This window comes from Macaca nemestrina, chromosome 3 (assembly GCF_043159975.1).
Source record: "Macaca nemestrina isolate mMacNem1 chromosome 3, mMacNem.hap1, whole genome shotgun sequence".
NCBI classification, from domain to species: Eukaryota; Metazoa; Chordata; class Mammalia; order Primates; family Cercopithecidae; genus Macaca; species Macaca nemestrina.
The window spans coordinates 22,826,936-22,851,500 of NC_092127.1; the positions used below are offsets into that span (position 1 = coordinate 22,826,936).

The 24,565-nt window shown below is 34.9% G+C and overlaps 1 protein-coding gene across 3 annotated transcripts in view; it reads left to right on the forward strand.

The window, feature by feature from the left end:
* The window catches only part of LOC105466712 (SPARC (osteonectin), cwcv and kazal like domains proteoglycan 3), a 483,715-nt gene that overhangs the window by 328,193 nt on the left and 130,957 nt on the right, over positions 1–24,565 (forward strand). For all 3 annotated transcript variants that reach the window (XM_011715825.3, XM_011715826.2, XM_011715827.2), the window contains one exon: positions 17,586–17,700. In XM_011715825.3, coding sequence (XP_011714127.1) covers positions 17,586–17,700 — 115 coding nt within the window. The remainder of the gene's footprint in view (positions 1–17,585; positions 17,701–24,565) is intronic.

Consider the following 24,565-nt stretch of genomic DNA (forward strand, 5'->3'; position numbering starts at 1 on the left):
TATATCTCTCCATTTAGTTATATTTCATTAATTAATGTTTGGTAATTTTCAGTATAGGATTTCATAATGCCCTTTATTAAATTTGTTAAGTAGTTTTTTATTAGTACTATTGTAAATTTAATTTTAATTCAATTTTTAACTGTTTGCTGATAGTATATTGTTATATTGTTAATTTTCTATACTGACTTGTATATTACCACTTTGCTAAATTCACTTATTATTTCTAGTAATGTTTTGTAGATCTCTCCAGATTATTTTACACATAATATCCTTCTCCATGAATAGAGGCAGGTTTATTTCTTCCTTTTTTATCTTTCTATTTCTTGCCTTAGGTTTTGGTTAGGACTTCCACTACAAGGTTCAATGCATCTCCATGCCTTAGTCCCAATTTATAAGAAAAGTGTTCAGTATTTTCAACATTAGGAATGAAGTTACCTATAGATTTTTGTTTGTAAAAAAATGAAGTTTTAATAGAGCTTAAGCCTATGTTAATTAAGTTTTCTGTAGCCATCACAGAATAGAACATATAATATCAGTGTCTTCATCTTGTGTTACTATATACTAAAAAAGGACTAACATCACATATATTCACTTGGGGAATTTTCATGTTAACTTTTATACCTTAGATATCTTGTGGTTAATAAACAGTCCATCTAGTTTGTATATATAAGGAACCCATTTGTCTAAAAAATCCTAAACTATGTAGAACATGTTTAAATATACATGTTCTTTAAGAGAAACATAATGATAATAATACTAGGCATATACTAGTTGTGGTAATAGAAGTTCTAGTAATATTTGTAGTAATTGCTAAAATAAATGTACAATAATATCAGTTAATATCCTAAATATTTTATGTGTAGTAATTTAATCTTTAAAGAAATTTACAAGACTTTTTTATAATGATCTGCAAACTAAGGATAAAGAAATGGAAACCCATGTCAGCCATAAAGCTGGTGAATTACAATGCTGGAATTGGAGCCCAGTTAAGCTCACATACAGTTAACCACAGCACTGTACTGTGCAATAAAACTCCCAGCAAGACCTTAATTGATGCATTTATCACTTGTGAATTGTGAATTTTACCTTAATGATGTCCTTTGTAACATTAATTATTCATCACTTTGCCAAGGGGGAAAAAAAAACATGGGAGGCAATGGGAGAGATATAAAGAAACCATATATATTTCAACTCTTCCGAAAGATTGTAAAAAAGTAAATAGGTTATCCATGTGTATCTGTAAACCAACCTCTTTTTATCCTCCCTATTTTTCTCCCCTTCTCAGACATTAATACCCCCAATTCTACTCTCTACTTCCAGGGGCTCAAAATATTTTTTAACTCCCACATATGAGTGAGAACATGTGGTATTTATCTTTTTGTGCCTGGCTTATTTCAATTAATATAATGTTATTCATCTGTAAAGATAACTATAGCGTGTGCCATCCTTACTATGTTACTAGAAGTTATTCCAGCTGAGTTACTCAGAAAGTTTCCAGGTAATTAAGTAAATGTATGCACAGCACCTTTGGAAGAGCTCTATATTCCTTTTGTCAAAGGCACCCAACTCATATCAACAAACAAATATTCTTTTAAAAAATTAACATATCATGATTGCATAATGTGTGTTAATCAGTATTATTGTATTAATTAATGTATTAATGAATGACTCAATTAAGCTAATGTGTTAATTTATATATGCATTAACGTCTTAATTTTAGCAATGCTATAAGATATATAACAAACACTAACATACACTAATGTTGTTCCCATTTTAAACATAAGACATTGAAACAGATTTTAAATAAGTTCATAAGGGCATAGAGCTAGTAAAGAGCAAGACTAATACTATGGCTATGAATAAAAATATGGTTGATATAAAAGTAATACTATAATAAAATTATTTTGTATAACATGTAATTAAGCATGCTAATTTTATATCAATAACAATACACAGATGATTTTAAAATTAATATGACATTATTTTTCTAGATAAAGAAAAAAATAGTATGACATATATTGTATCTATATCAGTTTATAATCACTTGAATTATAAAATAAACACAACAGAATGTGGCTGTCATATCCTTTTGGGGTACCTGAGCAAATTATATTTTTTCCCACAATCACACTGGATATACTCTATGAGCACTGTATGTTTCAGTGGCCTTTAACCTCTTCCCACCCTAAATGTACTCCACCAAGAAAATTAGTCTTGTTATGTGAAATGACAGTGGGTTAAGTATGTTTTTGTATCTGAAGTAAGCCAAATAAACAGCCAAATGAAACAGAAGGTAACAACACTAATGCAGAAACTGAGAAAGGAAAAAAAAAAAAAACTGTCAATAACAAGAATCCGAAAATATTAAGATTAATGGCCTGTGAAAGAATGGTAGAGTAGGCTCGATGTGAAAGCATAGTGATGTCAATGAATTAGACAACCCCTCTGAACAGCTGTGCCTCCGGTGAAAAGAAAGGAAATATTTGTCATCAGGCACTAGAAATCTGAAAAGTAATCTACAGGTCCCTGCAGTAGCATGGGGTAATAATATCATTATTATGGTATAGTGTTGATGCTTTTGAGCTGCTCTTGCATGGGTCTGGTGTTCTGAATTACACTACATCTGAGCAGAGGTCAGGCAAGCCCAAAGCTGAGACCCTTTAATAATAATTTGTCTCTAACAATTTTAGAATTTTAAGTATTTAAAATACAAATCTTGCCTTGTTCTTGCTGTTGGCATTGTTCACTCTTGCTCCTGTTAGCTTGCCTCATTTTGTTTATTAGTTTATTTGTATTGTATTGGTGTGCTCCTTTATTTATAATATTTATTTAATTGCTTGTGAATTTGAGTTGGCAGAACAAACTCTGTGGAATCCTTAGAAGTCTGAATTCATAATAGATTTCTACAGAGAATGTATATATTGAGGCTTCCAAGTATCGGGAGAATCCCTTAAATGTTCTCAGCTCCTTAACAGACATCAACTGTATAATATATATTAATGTATGAAGCATTTAAAAATTTAAAAATGATATTGAAATATTCAAACAATACCAAATATACTTTGAGAAAAAAAAACTCAGCTTTTAAAAGAACCAAATATCATTTATTTAATTAAAATATTATTTAATTAAAAATTAAGTCAGTAGATTAAACAGCAGATTAGATGAACTTGAAGATAATGAACTACAACTTATATATATGTGTGTGTACATGTATATGTATTATGTATGTAACATACAATAATAAACTGTAATATATGTATGTATCATATATATTACATGTGTGCAATATATGCAAATATTATATATATATTATATGTGTGTACATGCATACACATACATGTTTCTGACAAATTACCCAAAAAGGTAGAATATATAGACTGTAGAGTAGAATGAAAAAGTATCCAAAGTTTAATATGAAATATAGAAAGAGTAATCCGAAGTAATAACACAGAGAAAATATTAAAAGAGAATTTGGTTTAGAATTTTCCAGAAGTGATGAAATACATGATTCCACAAGTACAGGAAACACAGTGTATACCAAGTAAGATAAACAAGAAGAAACCCAAGTCCAGACACATTACAGTAAAATGAGAGATTACCAAAGTAAAGTCCATCCAGACAGAAAAGCCATATGACCTACCAAAAATACCGTACCATTATACCAACAAAAAGTATTCAGCAAGATTAATGTGATGCAAAAAACGGTGGAAATGTACACTTACAATATTAAAAGAAAATTTTTAAAAGTTCAAAAGCCAGTATTTCAGAAGGAAATACTTTCTAAATCCATTTGCTACATAAACATCCTTGAAAAGAGTACACAGAACAAAAGCTGTCAGTGCCTCTGATTGCATGATGTGCAAAAATGTGAGTGAACCCAGGAGATCTGCCTCCAAACAGTATCTGACCTTTGTTTCCACATCTTGGCTTCTAGAGAATGTTCCTCTACGTAGGCCACTCCATCAACAGGTATTTGAACCAAATCTGTTCAATTTATCTCATGTAGCCTTTAATTAAGGATATCATGGAGAGAACTCTAAGCAGGAGGATGATACAAACCTGCAAGCAAAATTTATCTCAGCAGTGTCTCCGACCCCCCACTCCAGGGTCTCAGAGCCAGCCTCCTGGAAACATCACATACATCATCCAGATCTACCTTATATATCCAATGTGACTTTTGCCTTACGTTTTTGTCTTGGCCTTTCTACTTGGCCTATGGAATTAAGTCAGGTACAGCAGGATACACTAGTGATTGCATAGATGTCACTACTTGACCTACAGAGAGGCGTCTTGGACAATTGTGTCATCCAAAATATCTGGTCAGTGGACTGGGACTGACCTGAATGCCTTTCAGAAACAACGTCCTGTCATTGCTCACTTCACTTCACAAAATTTGTTAGTGAAACATTTATTATCAACTTTTCTAATGCATACCTCCTCTTACAAAAAGAACTTCTTGCAAGGTGTCCATAAGTAATGAGCCTGGTGTCACACTTGGAAATATGTCACCTGTGATAAATTAATTTTAGAGAGAGCTCCTGAGTTAGCTGAGGGCTACGTTATCTACTGGTGCTGTTTCCTAAAGTGGATGAGGGTCTCTAAGACCACCCCTGAAGTGTATGTCACTCTATTTTCAGGACAAAAACAAGTTAATGCCTGGTTTCCTTTCTGGAAGTACAATGCTAATAGTGCATATGGTGCCCCGGAAAGAAAGTGTTGTTAAAACTGATGTGACTCTGCAGGTGGGACCTATATTGTTCATGGAACATAGATTGACAGTATATCAAATATGGCTCTCCAGCCTGCTGTCAGATCTCAGGTTTCCCAATTCAGTTAGAATAATAGACTCTACTCCTTGTTTTTGGAGTGATAGCTTGAAGGAAGTGTGCCTAATTTGTCTTGGTTTGTCTAGCAACCAGACTGGTAGCATTCATTCACCCCACAGAATGAGAGGGGAGGTGGTAAAGACGTCTGATGGTGTTGACAGGTGATTTACATGGGAGGTTCTGGAGCTGGTGCCATCTCTTTTTTCTAGACTTCTCTGGTAAGGTTAAGTGAAATGGAAAAAGGAGTGTCTGGGGAAGTCAGATCCAGCACGCAGTTAACTTTAAGACACTTGCAACATTTTGGAAGACACACAAGGGCATTTTCCTTGGGGAGCAAAGATGTCAGCGTGGCTTGGAAAAACAAAAGCTCATGAATGTTTCTTGTCCCTCTATTTATTGCAGAGTCTAAGGTGTTCCCTCTCCAGGAATACCTGGTGTTGTTCGCCTTCTATCACCACAAGATTAGTGGGTCCCATTATAGTCACTAAAATTTTTCTTTCTTTCCATCAACTCCTAAACTTTACACATAGCCGGGCGCGGTGGCTCAAGCCTGTAATCCCAGCACTTTGGGAGGCTGAGACGGGCGGATCACAAGGTCAGGAGATCGAGACCATCCTGGCTAACACGGTGAAACCCCGTCTCTACTAAAAAATACAAAAAGCTAGCCGGGCGAGGTGGCGGGCGCCTGTAGTCCCAGCTACTCGGGAGGCTGAGGCAGGAGAATGGCGTGAACCCGGGAGGCGGAGCTTGCAGTGAGCTGAGATCCGGCCACTGCACTCCAGCCCGGGTGACAGAGCGAGACTCCGTCTAAAAAAAAAAAAAAAAAAAAAAAAAAAACTTTACACAAGAACATTGTGTCCATAAGAGTCTATTAGGTGGGACAGGGGAAGTTTATTATAAAGAGAGACCCATTATGTTTTCATCTGTGGCCTGCGTGGACTACTGTCAGTGGAATCAAAGAGCAGTGTGATCCACAATTGAGTTTGAATCCCTAAGGCTCCCTTTGGACAGGCTGCCAACTGGAGGGTGCAGCAACCAAGACAGCCTGCAGTTGCTGTTAGGGGAAGTAAAGAGAACTCCTCAATGTTTAAAATAGGTATATATAACCTCCTTTCATCTTATTCGCTACCCAGGAGCCAGTGAGAGGGTATACTCCTTTTCTGGGGACAGCAAAATTCAGGGACCAAATTGCCTTACTAAGGTGTGTGAACCATGTAGGGGTGAGGGAGGCAAAGACATAAATCTTTTTGAGTTTATTTTTTAAGAGCCAATCCCGATGCCTAACAATATCAGATTCTTGGGATGATCAGGAGCATGGAAAGGGCTTAAATACCTTGCTGGTCAACCCATTACTGAATAGATTTGGTGATAAAAGGTGAACTGTTGTCAGAATGCAAGTAGTCCAAGGAGCTAACATATGACACATACTAGTTTTAAATAGTACAGTGATGCTGTCAGTCAGCTGGTAAAACTGGAACAGCGACAGCATTATCAGAAAAAGTCTCAGTAGAGATTTGTAGCTAAAGGTGCTCATTAGGGTTGTGGAACCCCACAGGTAGGAGATGTGACACAACTTGCTGGGTGGCTTCCAAATCAGCCTGTTGGTTTAGTTGACTTGTCAAGGACCAAGGAGAATGCCGAAGTGGGGAATATGCTCTCTCCAATACCCAAAGAATGCAATAAGGTTTTGGGTCTACGTTTTGGTGACAAAAATCAAAGAGATAGTAGTTTTCCTTCACTGTTGGAGAGATCAGCATTGTAAATCCACCCACATAGCCCTAAGAAATATAGTATACAGGGGCCAGTAGCGGTGGCTCATGCCTGTAATCCCAGCATTTTGGGATGCCAAGGTAGGCAGATCATGAGGTTAGGAGTTCGAGACTAGGCTGGCCAACATGGTGAAACCCCATCTCTACTAAAAATAAAAAAAATTAGATGGGTGTGGTGGTGGTCACCTGTAATCCCAGCTACTCAGGAGGCTAAGGCAGGAGAACTGCTTGAACCTGGGAGGCAGAGGTTGAGGTAAGCCGAGATCATGGCACTGCACTCCTGCCTGGGTGATAGAGCAAGACTCTGTCTCCAAAAAAAAAAAAAAGAAAGAAAGAAAAGAAATATACTGAACAGATGCCAAACTTTGTTAGGGTTTATCAGTTATCTCTTCTGACAGAGGTGTAATAATACTGCAGTCAGAGTCATTGAGATTGAGACTTTGGACTTGACAAACAACAGGGTATCATCTGCATAGGAAAAGTTGTAGGCATTTAAGGTTTGTTAGCGTTATCCACAGAATTACAACCCATATATGTATATATCGAGAGAGGGTGAGAGAGATAGAGAGAGAGAGAGAGATGAGGAGATTTATTACAGGAATTGAGTCACGTGGTAATGGATGCTGACAAGTACCAAGATCTGTTGTCTACAAGCAGGAAAGTCAGGAAAGCTGATGATGTAATTCAGTCCGTGGCCCAAGGTGTGAGAGTCAAGGGACAGATGGTGTAAGTCCCAGATGTGAGTCCAAAACCCTGAGAGAAATGAGTGCTGATGTCAGAGGACAGAAGATAGATATCTCAAACAGAGAGGCAATTTGCACTCCCTCGGCCTTTTTTATTCTATCCAGACTCTCCACGAATAGGATGATGCCCACCCACATTGGTGAGAGGGTCTTCTGTACTCAGTCTACCAATTCAAATGCTCATCTGTTCTGGAAACATCCTCATAGTCATGCCCAGAAATAATGTTTGACCATCTATATGGTATCCCTTAGCCCATTCAGATTGACACAGGAAATTAATCATTGTATGAAGTTATATGCACCTATTTGTGGCAAACGATAAGAGGTTTCCACCTCCCACAAGGAAACTTCTTTACACATGGATCTTGGCTCACTCATGGTAGGGAAGAATCTCTTCTACCATTTACCAGACAAAAAAGTACAAATACATAGCACATCGCTACCTAATGTGAATTCAGATGTGGAAGCAAGAGTAGCATGCATTGAATTGGCCCCAAAAGCCTCACATGAAAGTTCATGTTGGCTTACATTCCTTATTACCTTTCATAGTGTAAACCCTGCCCAAACCCTACCAGTTGAAACCTGTGCCACCTTCTCCAACAGAACCAGATATGATAGTGACTTGGGTTGGGTGCCTGCATCCAATACAGTCTTAAAAGCTTGAGTCACTCCCTATAGCAAAGTTCTTCAGTATATGGGAATGAGTGTACTGGGCCTTCTGTCTCACTTGGAGAGAGAGAAACCTTGAACCCACTGTCAAAATAACAACCCTTCCTCCCCTTGCCCAGAGATGAGTGAGCAATAACTGACCAAAGTGCCATTGGAACACATTGGAACAGTCTGAACCAAACCTACTGTCCAGACATGAAAAATGTTTTTTCTATGTTAGGGAGAGGGTCTTGCTCTGTCACACAGGCTGGAGTGCACTGACAAAATCAGACCACTGCAGCCTGGAATTCCAGGGCTCAATGATCCTCCTGCTTCAACTTCCTGAGTAGCTTAGACTACAGGTGCACAGTACCAGTCCAGCCCCCCCCTTTTTTTTTTAATTTTTGTGTAGAGATAGGATCCCACTATGTTGCCCAAGCTGGTCACAAACTCCTGGCCTCAAGTTATCTGCCTGCCTTGGGTTCCCAAAGTGCTGGGATTATAGGCATAAGCCATTGCACCCAGACTAGGCTTGAAACTTTTAATAACAGAGAATATGGGTGAGCCTTTCACTACCCTTGTTCATGATTTGGGTGATAGAATTCACTACTGGGTCTTCTAATATGGTCTGTGGGACCTCTGTTCTTTCACTTACAGAAAGTCACTTTTCAGCCAGCATCTCATTGTCATTGCCAAAAACCACTAGAATTGTGAAGGGTCTGAAAATTTTATCCTATTTGCAAGATGCTGCAATTTCTTGGAGGTTGGCAGAAGACATAATACCCTGGGACAGAAACAAAGGAATATTGTACTTAGACACTATCTCTGTCTTGCAACTGTATTTCCTAAACAAACAAAATTGAATAGATAATACAGAACAAAAGGCTGTCAGTGTCTCTGCTCCCACAAGGTACAGCAATACATTGGGTACTTGTCCCCAACACTACACAATAATAGGGCAGCTCTATTAATATTAGACAAACTAGATTTTCACATAAACACCACAGAAAATGGCAGAGAGAATTATTACCTAATGATGAATATGTTAATTTAACTGGAAAATCTGATACAATAGTTCCAATCATGGAAGTATATAATAAAATAGTCTTGAGATATATAAAGCAATTTTTACAGGGACAAACTGTCATATCTCATCAGCACATAGTAAGATATTAGTAATCTTAGTAATTGATGGAGCTACAGGGGAAAAAAAAGTTAATCTTTTCCCCTGCCCTCCCTGACTCAAAGTAAATCAGAGGGACCCCCGATTGGTGAAGAGGGGAAGAGTTGAGCTCTCTAATATAGTCCTGATGGTAAACCCGCCTGTATTTAAGAACATGGGCCGTGTAGTTGGAAAAGTTCCTAGAATTTTATACTGCAGAAGAAGGCAGCAAGAATGTAAGACAGATTCTATTGCACATTTAAGAAAATTGGTTGAACATATAACTAAATGTAAGTTTCTCATTCACGGAGAAAATATTTACAAACATGGAAAAAGGCAAGCGGCAAAGAATGCTGATATGTTGGATTGGCATTGGGGAAGGTAATCTCATGTGCAGTCTTTTGACCCCCACTCATTCACATAAAGATGGGCCATGAGCCTGGAACACTTCCTTACCGAGAGATAGGAAGGCCACACAGCCTGTGCTTGTATTAGCACCTTGTGTGGGAGTATCTCTTCCTGTTTCAAATGTAATGAGTGTTCCTTTGTTCTGCTTAAGCATGCACCTCTGTGGCCCCCAGGCAGGCCCAAAGCTTTCAGGATTTCAGATTCCGTATAAGAGAGGTTGGGTCCCTCTACTGCAGCAGGAAATGGGTGGGCATCAGTTGCCTTGTGTCAGCTGCTGGAGGGTCCATTAGCCATGGGTGGGGGCAGGGTCCGAACACATTGAAGCCCATCTTGCTCTGTCTCTTCCCCAAGTGAGTAAAGCATTGTTTCTTCCAGGGCTGCCTTGTGAAAGTTTCTCTTGGTGACTCCCATGTTAAGATGCAATAGACTGAAGTGTGTAGGGTTCTCCCCTGAGATTGATAACCCAGAGTGTGTTCCTCTTGACAAATGGAATTGGAGAGATCAGTATAATCTCATGTTGAGTATATTGTGTGTTTCTTAACAACATAAATACACAAGGTGCCTATAGAAATGGTTCCAGACGTGTTTTTGTGCATGCGAATCCTAGAAAGATCGTTATTGTTTTTTACAATATTTAATGTATTTTTAACCTTTAAATGGTTAACTAGTTAATGTATTTTTAACCTTTGAAAGGTTAACTAGTTTGTTTCTACTCTCTCTGTTTCATGTTAACCTCATGATTCTTCCTTTTTATAGTCACTTTTCCTATAGAAACTTACTCTTAATGTTTTAACCGCTCTGATTAACAGTTCCTTCCTCTTCACTATGACACCATTGCCAGGACTTCTCCTTCCCAAATGTGTGTTCTGAGCCCTGATGTCAGATGTACAAATTTTCTTGAAGTGAGTCAACCGAGGGCATTTTAAGGCTCAGGAAATCATGGCTTTTTAGGTTAATCCCTCAGAATTACTCAAGGGGAGACTTTACTCAGAGGAAACGCTACGTTTTATGTGTTCGTATAACTGTGTCAAAGCTAAATTCACCAGTTCTTGCCCATCTTTCACATTTAGAAATCCCAAAATGTACTATTGCTACCAGTGCATAAAACGGCTTGGGGACCATTGATCATTTAACATGTATCTTGGTTATAAAAATAGTACATGTTTTAAAATAAGCCCTTGGTATTTCTTAAGCATAATAAACAAGGAATTTCTTCATGTTTTATGTATTTTAAAGCAGTTAATATAACAATTTAGTTATGTAAACCACATAGACATTGAAATGTATGTACAAGCTATCACACGTCAGTATTTTTATGTTTGGGTAACCATTGAAATCATCTACTGCTTTGAAGTGTTCAAAGTCTTTTCTCTTGTTAGCTAAATTTAACCTTCTGCCCTGAATCTTTCCGCTCCTTACATTGTTTTTTTTTTTTTTTTTTTTTTTTACAGTGTATCCCTTGTTGCTTACTCCCATTCTTTTAAAAATTTGACTCTCATTTATATCTGTAAAATTAATTTCTTCTGAAATGCTATCCTCATGACCTTCTACTCTCATCTTATTTTTTATTATTTTTAAGAACACTTGTATCTCTTTGAAAAATCCTATTAGTTGTTATTTGACAAAGCTTGTATTATATACTAAGATAAATAATTAAACAGTAAGGTAAGAGTAAGTAAAAAATATTTTATTAATCATATGTATCATACAAATCATTAAACAACATATTTTTATAGGTTTTATTTTACTTGAAGCTATTTTAATTGAAAGCAACATGAATCCATAATAATTTAAACAAGATTTTTGATTTGAATGACAAAGTTTAATTAAACAAATAAAATCAAATTATTATAAGATAAACCTACTAGCCTTTTGATCTTTCAATTTTTAAAATTTATTACCACATTTTGAAGTTTAGGATCATCCATGTGTCCAGTTGTTTTCTTTTGGGCATTTTCTGATATGCCACTACAGGCTGTTGTGAGCTTTGTGTCAAATGCGAAAGTTTTGCAGAGTATTTTGAGATGTGTTTAGCTTTGGGAGAAAAATAAAATATTCCTACTAATAATTCCTGTTTGGAAAATTAGAGATATACTGGTCCAAAGGATATAGTACATATGAGAGAATGTGTTTAGCAAGCTAAGGGTTAGGTATAGTTTTGTTACTTATTTTCCTGGCAGTTCTCCTTGGTCGGTTAATCTGGTTACCAACTGGAGCAGTATTTTAATTTGTCCGTGACTACATGACAAGGATTGCGCACTTACTAGCCTGGGTTGTAGTGTCCTTACTTCCCTCATCTCAGCCTAGTTAGCTTAAATTCAACTACTCCTTTACAATGCCCAGTTTCTAGATGCTATCTTGAATGCCTAAAGTTTGAAGCATAAGGTATAATGAAAAATTAACTTGCATATCTGTGAGCATTAAAGACTGCTTGAATTAATAATTTTAATATTCTCAGGATTCTGTGGGTCCATTTCTCATTTTCAGTTTGCCTAGGAGCACCTATGCTCACATCTCTAGTGTTGTCTTTGCAAGGGACTTGCCTCTCTTCCCTCTGATTGAATTAAGAAAGCAGGAAAATGATTCTCACCTGCTCTGTGGTACAAGCATTTCTTTCCCTGTGGTGAGGCCAGTATGATATATTATTAATATAACATTTTGTGATATAAAAAGAAGTTTTTTGAAATCAAGTTTCTGGTGAGAAAAGGAAATGCTCCTCCAATGACGCAGGGTGGTATTCCGTGATGAAATGTAGAGTGTTCCACAGAGAGAACAATGGTGTAGTGGTCACTGTGGTGCAGGGGTTCTTAACGCTGTTACTGGGGTTAACTTCCTGTGTGTGTATGTATGCTACAATTAAGGCATTTCTGTGTAAATGATATATCCTGATTGGATGAACAAATGGATTTAAGGCTGGAGTCTTCATTTCCTCTTGTGGTTATGTTTGAATGGGAAACACCATTCAATAGGGATCAGAAGAATCTTAGTGGGCCGGGCGCGGTGGCTCAAGCCTGTAATCCCAGCACTTTGGGAGGCCGAGACGGGCGGATCACGAGGTCAGGAGATCGAAACCATCCTGGCTAACACGGTGAAACCCCGTCTCTATTAAGAAATACAAAAAAAAAAACTAGCCGGGCGAGGTGGCGGGCGCCTGTAGTCCCAGCTACTCAGGAGGCTGAGGCCGGAGAATGGCGTGAACCCGGGAGGCGGAGCTTGCAGTGAGCTGAGATCCGGCCACTGCACTCCAGCCTGGGCGACAAAGCGAGACTCCGTCTCAAAAAAAAAAAAAAAAAAAAAAAAAAAAAAAAGAATCTTAGTGAACGGTGTTTTCTTGGGAAAGGGTTGGCTGCAGCTGAATATGAGGAATGCTGTTTATGAGAGTTCAAAACATGGCTTTGATATTGGCTATTTACGGCATTAAAAATATAATACATTAGTCCGTCCAAGATAGATTAAAATGGGGAATAAAAAAGTGATTCATGACATTCCATATTTTCTGATTTTTTTTCACTTGAATGAAAACTTGTATCGCTACCATAAGAAAAATAACATTGCTGCTATTTCTCTGCTGATTATGTACTTGTTCTACATTAGAACTATAAAATAGTGCTTGAATACCATTTCAGCCATATATTTTTTATCAGTTGCATAAGCTTTCTAAACTTCATTTGAAAAATGTATTGTAAAAATATGTGCATCTTATTTTTATGATCAAAAGAATAATACATCTAAACTGCTTAACACAGTGTTTGACATATAGTGGTGCCTTAACAAAAGTAGGCCATTGTCAACTGTATATTTTCTTGTTTTAGCTGGTTTGTATTTTCTGGTTTCTCTAGATAATTAAGTTGGTTTGTAGAATTGTTATTGGCAGTTGGTTTGTAGAATTGTTATTTTATATGGATTACTTTAGTGAATGCCCAAGAAAAAATTCCTAATTCTTAAGGGAAATATGTAAGAGAGGTTGAGAATTGAATTAACCCTTTCATTGCATTACAGTAGACTAATGCCTAATCAAGGCTTCTCAATCTAGGCACTGTTGACATTTGAGGCCAAATAAATCTTTATTCTATCAGTAGGGGCTGTTATGTGCATTGTAAGATGTTTAGCAGCATTCCTGGCTGCTAACTAGTAGATGCCAGAAACAATCACTCTCCCTTCTGCCTCCAGTTGTGACAAACAAAAATGTCTCAAATGTCCCCAAGAAGGGGGGAGCGAGATTATCCCCAGCTGAAAACCTCTGCTCTAATATATCAGGGCCATGATGATTTCATCAGCTTGAAAACTGGTAACAACAGCCTGTCCCAGTGTTTGCTGACCCTGAAGGTGGAATCTTTTTCATATGCTGCATTTTTGTCCAATAGTATGATCATATTTTCTTCTTCAATCCTTTTATTAAACAAATGACTATAAAATAACTTTCTGTGACTAGTGTCAAAATCATCTGCAGGCTTGCTTTTCACAAGAACTCATAACTTAAGTGATCTCAATACTCAGGGTCTTAGATAATCAGGAATGCATTAATCATGTCTTTCACTACATTATTTGCGTTTTTTGGTAATTATAGACTAATGAGCTTGGCCTTTATATGATATTTTAGTTCACATATACCTTTATAAATATTTCAGCTTTGTGGTAATTAAGTAAATTGAACATTATTAATTAGAATGCAATCAGTGGATATAGCTAAAAAATATTTGAAAGTAGCATTTTTAATGTCCTGATATTCTTTGAGTAAAATTCTCCATGGAATTTTTTTCCAAAATTAATTCATAAGTGAGTAAAACTAAGTAGCTTTCTGATAAAAAGTAGCTAAAATCGTATGATTATATAAAAAGGGCGTATTTGCTATACATCTGATTCTGTTATTCTTCATAGAAATGCATAGAAAAAAAGTTGTTGAGTAGAATCATTCTGAAATCATTTCACATATGAAGTAACTTTTGCAAAGCTATAATTTTATCATTTCCTGAAAATCATAAAGACAGCTTTGAAATGTTTAAATTGTAATTTTGAGAAAGAAAGCTAAAAGGTGAAACATATTTTTATGAAGAATTAACCAAATTTTTGTAAAGATTATGTAATTCTCTTGTAAGTTATTTTTCTAGTGCCTAACGAAGTAAAAAATGACTCATCAACTTTTGGGCAGAAAATGTGATTCCTGTTATTAATAAACTAATAGTTGTTGTATGTTTGTTTTTCATTCAAGTATTTGCCAGGCTTTTATGTTCTTTATATTTAAAAAATCACTGCTAAATAAACTACATTTAAAGCATAAATGAGTGTGGTATAACACATGTATGAAGGGAGATAAACATATATTCAGATGGTAAAATTTAATATTTGCTAAGATTAATATTGACTTTTGGCTTTGTCTGCTCATATACCAGTAACAGTTGCTCCTGAACTTTTCTTAAATTATGTCATGAATCATAATTATTATATGAGCCAGTTCAGGGTTCTGAAATATTAAGTTAACAGAAGTTACAGTGCAGAATATTAAATTTGAAGTTCCAAACTTTCATATAATTCATTTGGCTTTCACTAAAACATTCATAATTGCTTAACTATTTATGTCTACTTTTGATTAGATATTGGACTTTTTAATTACATTTAAAAATGCTCTGTGATTTTACTGACAAAAGCATTTTTTTTCCATTTTTGAAGCATTAAATAATGAAACATAATGATACCATTGAAAGTGTTTTGTTCTCTTGAAAGGACCAATATGCTACTATAAACTTGTTCAAAGTCCTTAACAATTTTTAATCATTTGTCACAAGGCTAGTTAAGAATTTCAACTGTCCATTAAGGAGTTACTTGACAAGAAAAAATAAAAATATTGTAGAGACATGAGTAATCTGATTAGCTATTGGGTGCATTCAGTGCTTCTTGATACCAGCTGAAGCGGAATTAAATTAGTCACTGGTGCATTTGTCGATTGGAGCCAGAAAGTCTACACTATTGATTTTTAAAATCATTTTCTCTGAGTAAATTATGGCAGTAACCACTAAAGAAGTCATATTACTTTAGTTAGCAAGATCTATTTCTTTTAGAGTAGGAAGATAATTATTGACTCTTAAAAGATGGAGCACACAGGCTCAAAATAAAGGGATAGAGGAAGATTTACCAAGCAAATGGAAAGCAAAAAAAAAAAAAAAAAAAAAAAAAAAAAAGAAGGGGTTGCAATCCTAATCTCTGGTAAAACAGATTTTAAATCAACAAAGATCAAAAAAGACAAAGAAGGGCATTACATAATGGTAAAAAGATCAACGCAACAAGAAGAGTTACTATCCTAAATATATATGCACCCAATACAGGAGCACCCAGATTCATAAAACAAGTTCTTAGAGACCTACAAAGAGACTTAGACTCCCACACAATAATAGCAGGAGACTTTAACACCCCACTGTCAATCTTAGACTGATCAACGAGACAGAAAATTCATAAGGATATTCAGGACTTGAACTCAGCTCTGGACCAAGCAGACCTAATAGACATCTATCTATAGAACTCTCCATCCCAAATCAACAGAATATAAATTCTTCTCAGCGACACATCACACTTATTCTAAAATTGACCACATAACGGGGAGTATAATTTTTAATCATGTCAAATATGCAGTTATAAAATATTATCTTAGAAATAAATGAAAGATACTTAGGCTTAAAATTCTACCAGGAGTAATGTTTACAAAAAAAAAAAAAAAATCAAGCCAAACACAACTAAAACTAAACTAAGAAGTTAGCAAACAAATGAAAATCTCATGTGTCATAATATTTTTAATTGTTTAAGAGTATTCAGCTTTTACTAGCATTTACCGAGAGCCTGGTTCATGATAGCCACTGCATGGAGAAAAACTGGCTGTTTGGTTCTTAAAACTCTGGAAATTAGGTATCATTACCCCAGATTTTTAATGGGAAAATTGAGGCTAAAAACATTTGAGCAACTAGCCCCATCACTTTTAGAAGATGGTACGCAGAAAATTTAGATTCAGGCATTCCTCTCTTCTAGACCACTTATTTATCATTTTCCATTACATGTGTGGTGGAATCAGAAATGCACTGTCATCACCGTCTTAATTGTTTTCAATCCTGTGGTCATACAAGCACCACAGGAGAGAGGAGAGGCATGCTATACTGTTTTATGTAAAACAAGTGAAATAAAGTCTGGGGCTTGTAGAAACATTCTTAGGTGACAATATCTTATTACAAATGCACATTAATTCCAATGTAAGACCTATGGGAAATTCAGTCTAAAAACCATTTGCACACAAGGATTAGAGAGACACTAAGCACATCATCACACCAAAAGTACATGTGAAATATATATGCACACAGAGTATATTATATAAAGGCTACATAATTATTTGATTTATTTTGTATGTAAATATATATGTTTGTTCTCTATGTGTATGAATGTGTGTTGGAGCTATAGTGCTATGTTTGTGGGAAGCCACAAGAAACTATAGAACTATTTGACAAACACATCAATTTACAAATATATATTTTATAATTCTTTGCCTAGGGTGATATAAGATGGGCCATTTGATGCTGTGTAAGCCACTGGCTAAAGACTGATGCATAGAGTCTCTGTAGCCAAAACTTAGAGTTCAATAAGTAAGAGAAGACATGCTTACTTAAGTAACCAAAACCGAGATTACATTTAAGAAGCTCAAGAGATGTACTGTCAAACTCTATGTAATGCCTCTCTCCATTTGATTCTAAAATTTTCTATTCATGTCATGTAATAGATCTGGCAAACTAAGAAGGACTTTTAAAACTACTATATTTCTCAGTGATTGTTCACTAAAATGATACCAAGGCAACTGCGTTTCTGCCTTCTTTACGGAGCAGTGATACACTATGTAAGTGTGTAAAACTGCACTTTAGTATTGGAGATGTATTAGCTCATGGAAAAATCTCCAAATTATTTGCATAAATTTACCTTTCTTTCTAAAAATTTCTTGAGTTTCTGCTGATATAACTAAAGCATTTGAATTACTTTCTTTTCTCTTTTTATACAGTGCAAACTAGAATATCAGGCATGTGTCTTAGGAAAACAGATCTCAGTCAAATGTGAAGGACATTGCCCATGTCCTTCAGATAAGCCCACCAGTACAAGCAGAAATGTTGAGAGAGGTAAGTGACAAAAATATATTTATAATTTTACATTCATCCCTCTCTACTAAAATGTTTTGTAATAAATGTTGTCATTAAATATACAGTGAAGTTTGTTCTTATAAAAATGCCTAATATCATTTATATTTTTATTGAAGATATTTTCCTGTTAGTCTCAACTATTATAGCAAAAAAGATTTTCTATAGATTTATATTTATTTTGATAGTAATAACTAGATACTTCTTTCCTATGTGCTCATCATATAGAAGAAATCTAAACCAATGCATTCTGTAAATAGTTGTGTCTAAAACATGTGTTTTAGATCTATATTTTTCTTTTAGAGCAGCAAACTGATTATTGATAAAGCAGTAAGTAATTAAGTTGTTTGATCAGATCTGCAACTGCTCAATTAATACTAACCATTTTAAATAAAGATGCCTGCCCCATGTATGCAGTTTGTGTTTCATAATTTCCTGTGTAATAATTTTATAAGTTAAACTTTTTTTTGATCAGATGAAGTCTTTAATCATTGTTTTCATTAGTTTACTATCTAATAAAAATAAAATGCATTTAACCAGATATGTACTATAGTATATAACCTGACTTTTCTTAAGATTATTTATTATAGTGTACATGGTATCATTATTATATTTGAAATATTGTTTATTCCCTTGTAAAAAGTCTCCATGGCTGCTAGCTCCAGTCCTTAGCACCTCTAGATAAAGAAGGAAGTGTGGAGAATAGATACATCTTTAAGTCAAAAGATATTTTAGAGCATTAGAGTACTGTCTTCAACAGTTATCATATAATTTATTACTATTGAACTCTCCTAATAATTATTATTGGATGCCCTTATTACTGTGGATAAGTAATTTTTCCCCTTTTTCCTTAAAAATGTGAAGAATGGGCCGGGCGCGGTGGCTCAAGCCTGTAATCCCAGCACTTTGGGAGGCCGAGACGGGCGGATCACGAGGTCAGGAGATCGAGACCATCCTGGCGAACACGGTGAAACCCCGTCTCTACTAAAAAAATACAAAAAACTAGCCGGGCGAGGTGGCGGGCGCCTGTAGTCCCAGCTACACAGGAGGCTGAGGCAGGAGAATGGCGTAAACCCGGGAGGCGGAGCTTGCAGTGAGCTGAGATCCGGCCACTGCGCTCCAGCCCCGGGACAGAGCGAGACTCCGTCTCAAAAAAAAAAAAAAAAAAAATGTGAAGAATGGATATTCAAATAGTAAAAATGTATTGAGTATGAAATTTCTTTAATATAAACTTATGTATTTCGTTGAGCATGATATACTTGTTATTCCATATTACAATACCATATAAATATTTTATTACAGATATAACTTCCAAACCTCAGTTGTGCCACTTGTATTGGTCTTAACTCATTAAGTAATATTTAAGATGAAAAAACAAAATGAAACTAAATGTTATCGCATTGCCTTTAAGAGAGACTAGTTAATTTTATTATTCAAAAATAAATTAGTTGATTTGAAAATTAATGGTAAATTAGTGTTCAATCATTAGATCATATGAAGAATGACACCAGTTGGTAGAAGAGAGATGCCACACTGCCTTCCAGGAGCCCTGTTCTTTTTTTTCCATAAGTTATTGGGGCGCAGGTAGTATTTGGCTGCATGAGTAAGTTATTTAGTGGTGGTTTGTAAGATCCTGGTGCACCCATCACCCGAGCAGTATACACTGCACCATGTATGTTGCCCAGGAGCCCTGTTCTTTAAGCCTCAACCTTGCTGACTCGCCCTAGTCTAAGTTTGACCACCCAGTGTGGGTCCTTCTGTAGTCCTCAGCCCTCATCTCCTCCAATCCACCGTTTTCAACATGGCACAAATAAAGACTTTCAGTACCAACTTGAATATACTAATTAGCTCCCAGATAATCCAAAAGCTAATTGTGGTTTTATTTTAACTGAAATTCTTTGATGTTTGTGCCTTCCTCATTACCACTCCTGATGGAGTATATTTTCACAATTAAATTGAAGACACAATTGACCACATTTATCTTTGAAAATCGCTTCAGGTGAGAAACAAGTCCTACCAGGTTCACTATCCATGAGCCAATGTTTTCACTGAAGGCTATTAAGCACAACATTTGAAATGTGGTCACAGTAAGTGTATATCTCTAATGTATCACAGCCTTTCAATGAGATTTTACTTCAATGAGGTTTCCTGTATTTAGACTGATTTTTGAATGAAAAGGTATTTTTGATGTAGTATTAATTTATGATAATCAACCACAAGCTGCAAAAGGAACTCTATGTGCATTAAAGATGGAAGGTAATACATCTGAAAAGAGGATCTCTTGTGAATAAGCAATAATTATTTTTCACATTACTCAAATTTTCTGTATAGTGTGTATATTAATATATCAAGAAGCAAACTTTTAAAAGTCATATCATCAAGGGATAAGGATCATTTGTGTTCAATTGTGCGTAGAAAGAGAGGCAAGAAGAATTTAAACTAATGCTCTGACAAATTGTCAGGGCAACGCAAGTATAGGATTTTGCTACCTGCTATGGAAAAACAGAGTCAATTTTGAGTGTCATTTCTACACAGTGCCAAAGGCTGAGAGACAGGGGAAATATGAGACTGAGTTTAGTATCATTTCTAATCTTTCAACTGTCATTTACATTAGAAGCATGCCTTAGGTAGACTGTACAGTGCAGGAAATTCTATTTAATATCATCTCTGTTCTAGAAAATGTGAGGAATAAACTACCAGCAATGAGATATTTCTTAAATCTTTCTGACTTCATATATTTGAGGTCAAATTGGCACCATAATATGTTTTCCTATGTTACGATCAGAATCTTTAATTCTACCTGAAATGCATTAAAACTAATGTAGGTTTTCTTCATAAAGTATGAATAAAGTTTTCCTCTATTTCTCTAATGTACTTATTAACAAATGTGCATAAATTGGTCCAAATACATACATTCAAGTATTTTAAATAAATAAAAACACATACATTCCATGATTTAAACCCTAGATTCTGACTTTACATAAATAGATAAGCATACACCCTTCAATAGTAACGTAACTATACACTTTTCTCCTTTTCTAACTCATATATTTAGTATTACAAAGGCCAGTGCTTTGGGGTCCTTTAGTGGATTCCCTCCTTTTCTTCCATCTTTTTTTGTTAATTTGTTTTTCAATTGCAAATAAAAAGTATTATTTGTAAAGTAGGTCAAATTCATTCAAATAATATTGATATTTCAGCTGATTTTTAGAGGCCTCTAATATTTTTATGGCTAGGAATATATGAGATTCATAATTGTGAGCATAGTCTATGAATAGACCATCTTCCACAGATTTTATGTGTGTGTGTGTGTGTGTGTGTGTATAACGCAATCCTAAGAATTAGAAAGGACGTGCAAGACAGAAGTTCACTGAAAAATAACATCGAAAAATATTGTAGAAAGCATTTATTTTTCAGTAGGATTTTTCTACCCTAGACAAATCTTAAGTTGTCTACACAGCAGTGGTACATAAGCACGGTAAACTTTAGACGTATGACATATCTAAAGTGCTCCATTTGGTTATTAATTTCACTGGTTAGAATCAAAAGATCATTTTAATTGACATTTTCTGTTTGTCTCAAATTTGGGTATTCCAAAGTTCAAACTACTTTTCTTATGATTATGAGTTTTATAGTTCTATATATCTAAACTCTTAAAATTTAATTCATTTCAAGTTATATCAGTTTGAATATTTTAACCCCAACATGCATATAAACACATACTCTTTATGCATCTTGATAGTTTGAATTGTTGAGTTTCAGTGAAGCCTGAATAGAGAAGGAAAATAACCTATTTTAAAAAGTAACAGGTGAAGCTGGGTAAAAGTGAAGGAAGTAGAAAAGGAACATGGAACCCTAAAGGCCTTGGGCACCTTCAAGAAAACCATCCCTTTGTTCTAGGATACAGAATACTTTCAAGGAGGATACAGTGCAAATTGGTCATTGCCAGACATGAAAGCTTTGGAATTAATTTATCTCAGTCAGACATATGAAAATGTTTATGTTCTTGAGCAAAGAGTTAACATTTCCAAAACTGTTTTTCTAAGTTTTACTTGAAAAGAGTTAACGGTTTCTAGTAAATCGTAGAGAAACTTATGTTACTGAGACAATTTTTGCTTGTTTGTTTGAAGTTGGGGTGGGTGGTTATTTTAGAAATAAGGCAACCAAGTCCCAACGAGGATAGTAGATGAAGAAATAGCAGGAGAAATTGAATTGGGGTAATATTGTTGAGATGAAATTCACAAGACTTTAATTCCAATTGGATATGACGGACAAGGAAAAAGAATCCCTCTAAGATAATTCTGAATTTAGTAATCTAGGTGATTTATAGAATGCTAACCGAAAGGACTAGCTTATTTTTCTGGGCCCTTGGTTGATAATTCCTACTAATCCTCATCTGCATTTTAAAAAATACAACTAGAGGTTTCTTTTATTGGGAGCTGAGAATCATGTAACTTATCAAATTTCTCTTTTTGCTTTGTTCATATAATCTGTTATCCTATATACTAGACTTTAATCCTAAGTGTGTATGTGCATGTGCACGTGTGTGTGTGTGTGTGTGTGTTTAACCAGTTTATGGAATTTCTTTCTGATTTATGCATTGTTATCCTGTGGAGTAGCCTAATTTATTCATTAAGGGTATAAATTTTAGAATTCCAGTCCTTCACTGCTGTGTGGTTCTTAGCTATATAATTAAGTTTACGAGTCTCGTTTCTTCATCTGTAAAATATAAAATATATGAATCATTGGGATTTATGGATATATTTCCTCAAATTTAACCATCTTTGCATTTATATTTCATTTCAACAGATTATACCTGTAAAATGCTGTTGAATCCTAGTAAATTACATGACTTTTTCATATATTAAATGCCATTTGTAATTTTATTTGTGGTGCTTTTAACATCATATTGGGTGACAAAAATTGAAGTGATTTAATTTTTTCTATAGTTAATAGTATGTATTTGCATATTTTGCAAAATATCTCTACATTGAGAGCTTGAAACAACTCATCAGTAAAAAATTCTTTAGCCTGAAAGTTATTATTGGTCATTTTCTTTGACAAGTCTTTCACATTCTTCTATAGCTACTGGCCATTGCAACATATATTTACAGATACAGAGAGAGGGATATATAGAGATATATGTAGTTATGTACTGCTTCTTGATACAATTATTAGGCTTAAATGGACATTGTATTATTTTGTAATTAAAAATAGTTTTTCTAGGTGATCAAAGTCATCAGGAAAGATAACAGTGAACTACCATCTGGACACATTTGTTAATGACTGTACTTTCATTCTTTTATGTTTTGGCAGTTATAATTTTGTGACATTATTTAAATTTTCTTAAATTCTTTATCACTTGATTTTTGACAATTTCTATCAGAATGTGTGTATTAAAATGCAAATTAAGCACTGTTAAAAGAAAGCAGTTTGTAATGATTCATATGCTGTTGTCATGAGTTACTAAAAGACATTTTTTTCAAACCTTGGCCCTTGAGGTGAGCCATGCATTTCTAAGTACAATGGGTCCAGCAGTAAAGTACAAAAATCTTGTGCTTGCTTTTATTCTTTCTTGGGACCCACACCAGACACACGTTTGAGAAGGATTTGTAATGAGTCCTCCTCATATCAGAGATCATTGGTATCCATGAAATTTTGGCGTGGGGTCAGAGAGCATTCAACAACCACAACAAACAAAAAGATGCTGTTTATTTAACAAAAGATACTTCATCTGAGACTGATTGTATTACTTGTAGATGGATGTGGGGACAATGAGTATCGGTTTGTAAACTTTAGTTTTCTTTCCATATTAAACTACAAAGCCTGTAGATTTTATTTACAATATGAGAAGGTATGGGACTGAGTTATTCTATAATCTGACACAGTCATTTTTTCCATTATTCATTTCAGTACTCTGAATGCTATGGAACCCTATCAAGAAACAAAATTTATTTCATTATTGTGCTATGATTATAAATTAACTGATTTAAGGAAAAAGTATTATTGATTAAGAATTAATGTATGCCTTTTTCCAAGTGGTGAATAATTTAGTTTTAACATTTAATTTTGTATGATGGAATTTTTTTATATCCTCTGAATTATGGAATTAATTTTCAATGAGAAACAGATGAACATCAGTGTATTAATATACTCTTGCAACATGCATGCTTCTCCATAGCTAATATAGTATATTCATAAATGATAAGTTCTTCTGTAATTTTGTTTAATTGGATCCATGGATAAATAAAATTAAGTGAGTTTATTGGCAAGTGTTGCATAATGATTTATAATAAAAATAAAGTTTTACTTATTTGGATTTTTTGAAATATGTTCTTGGATTAAATTAATGTGTCTGAAAACAGAACAAACCTGAAAGGGGACAGTTTTCAATGTCCTCTCTGAAGACTATTTTCTTGTGAAATAATAAATTTCATATTTTACACAAATATTTTACATTATCTATGAAACTAATGTTGGACTAAATTTTAACTTCCCTACTAATTTTACTTAGAAATTTTGAATTTTGAGTTTATGTGGTTGTATGTTATCAGATATAAAAGTGAGAAATAGCTCTGTATTAATTCTTGTAGCACTAAAGGACATTTATACTTATTCTTTGTTTAACTCCTTTCCAATACATAATATGGCATGTTCTTTTAAGATAACTATTTACAAAATGCAATATAAGCACTCACTTAAAAGCAGTGATCATAGTCCAAATATTTAACAAGTTTGAACTGGGTCCCGACAAATCAGAATTGATGAAAGCCCCATCAGCACCAAGATACAGTGTGGTTTGACCAGAAGATGAAATCAGAAACTGAGCATTTCTTGGTTTAAAATG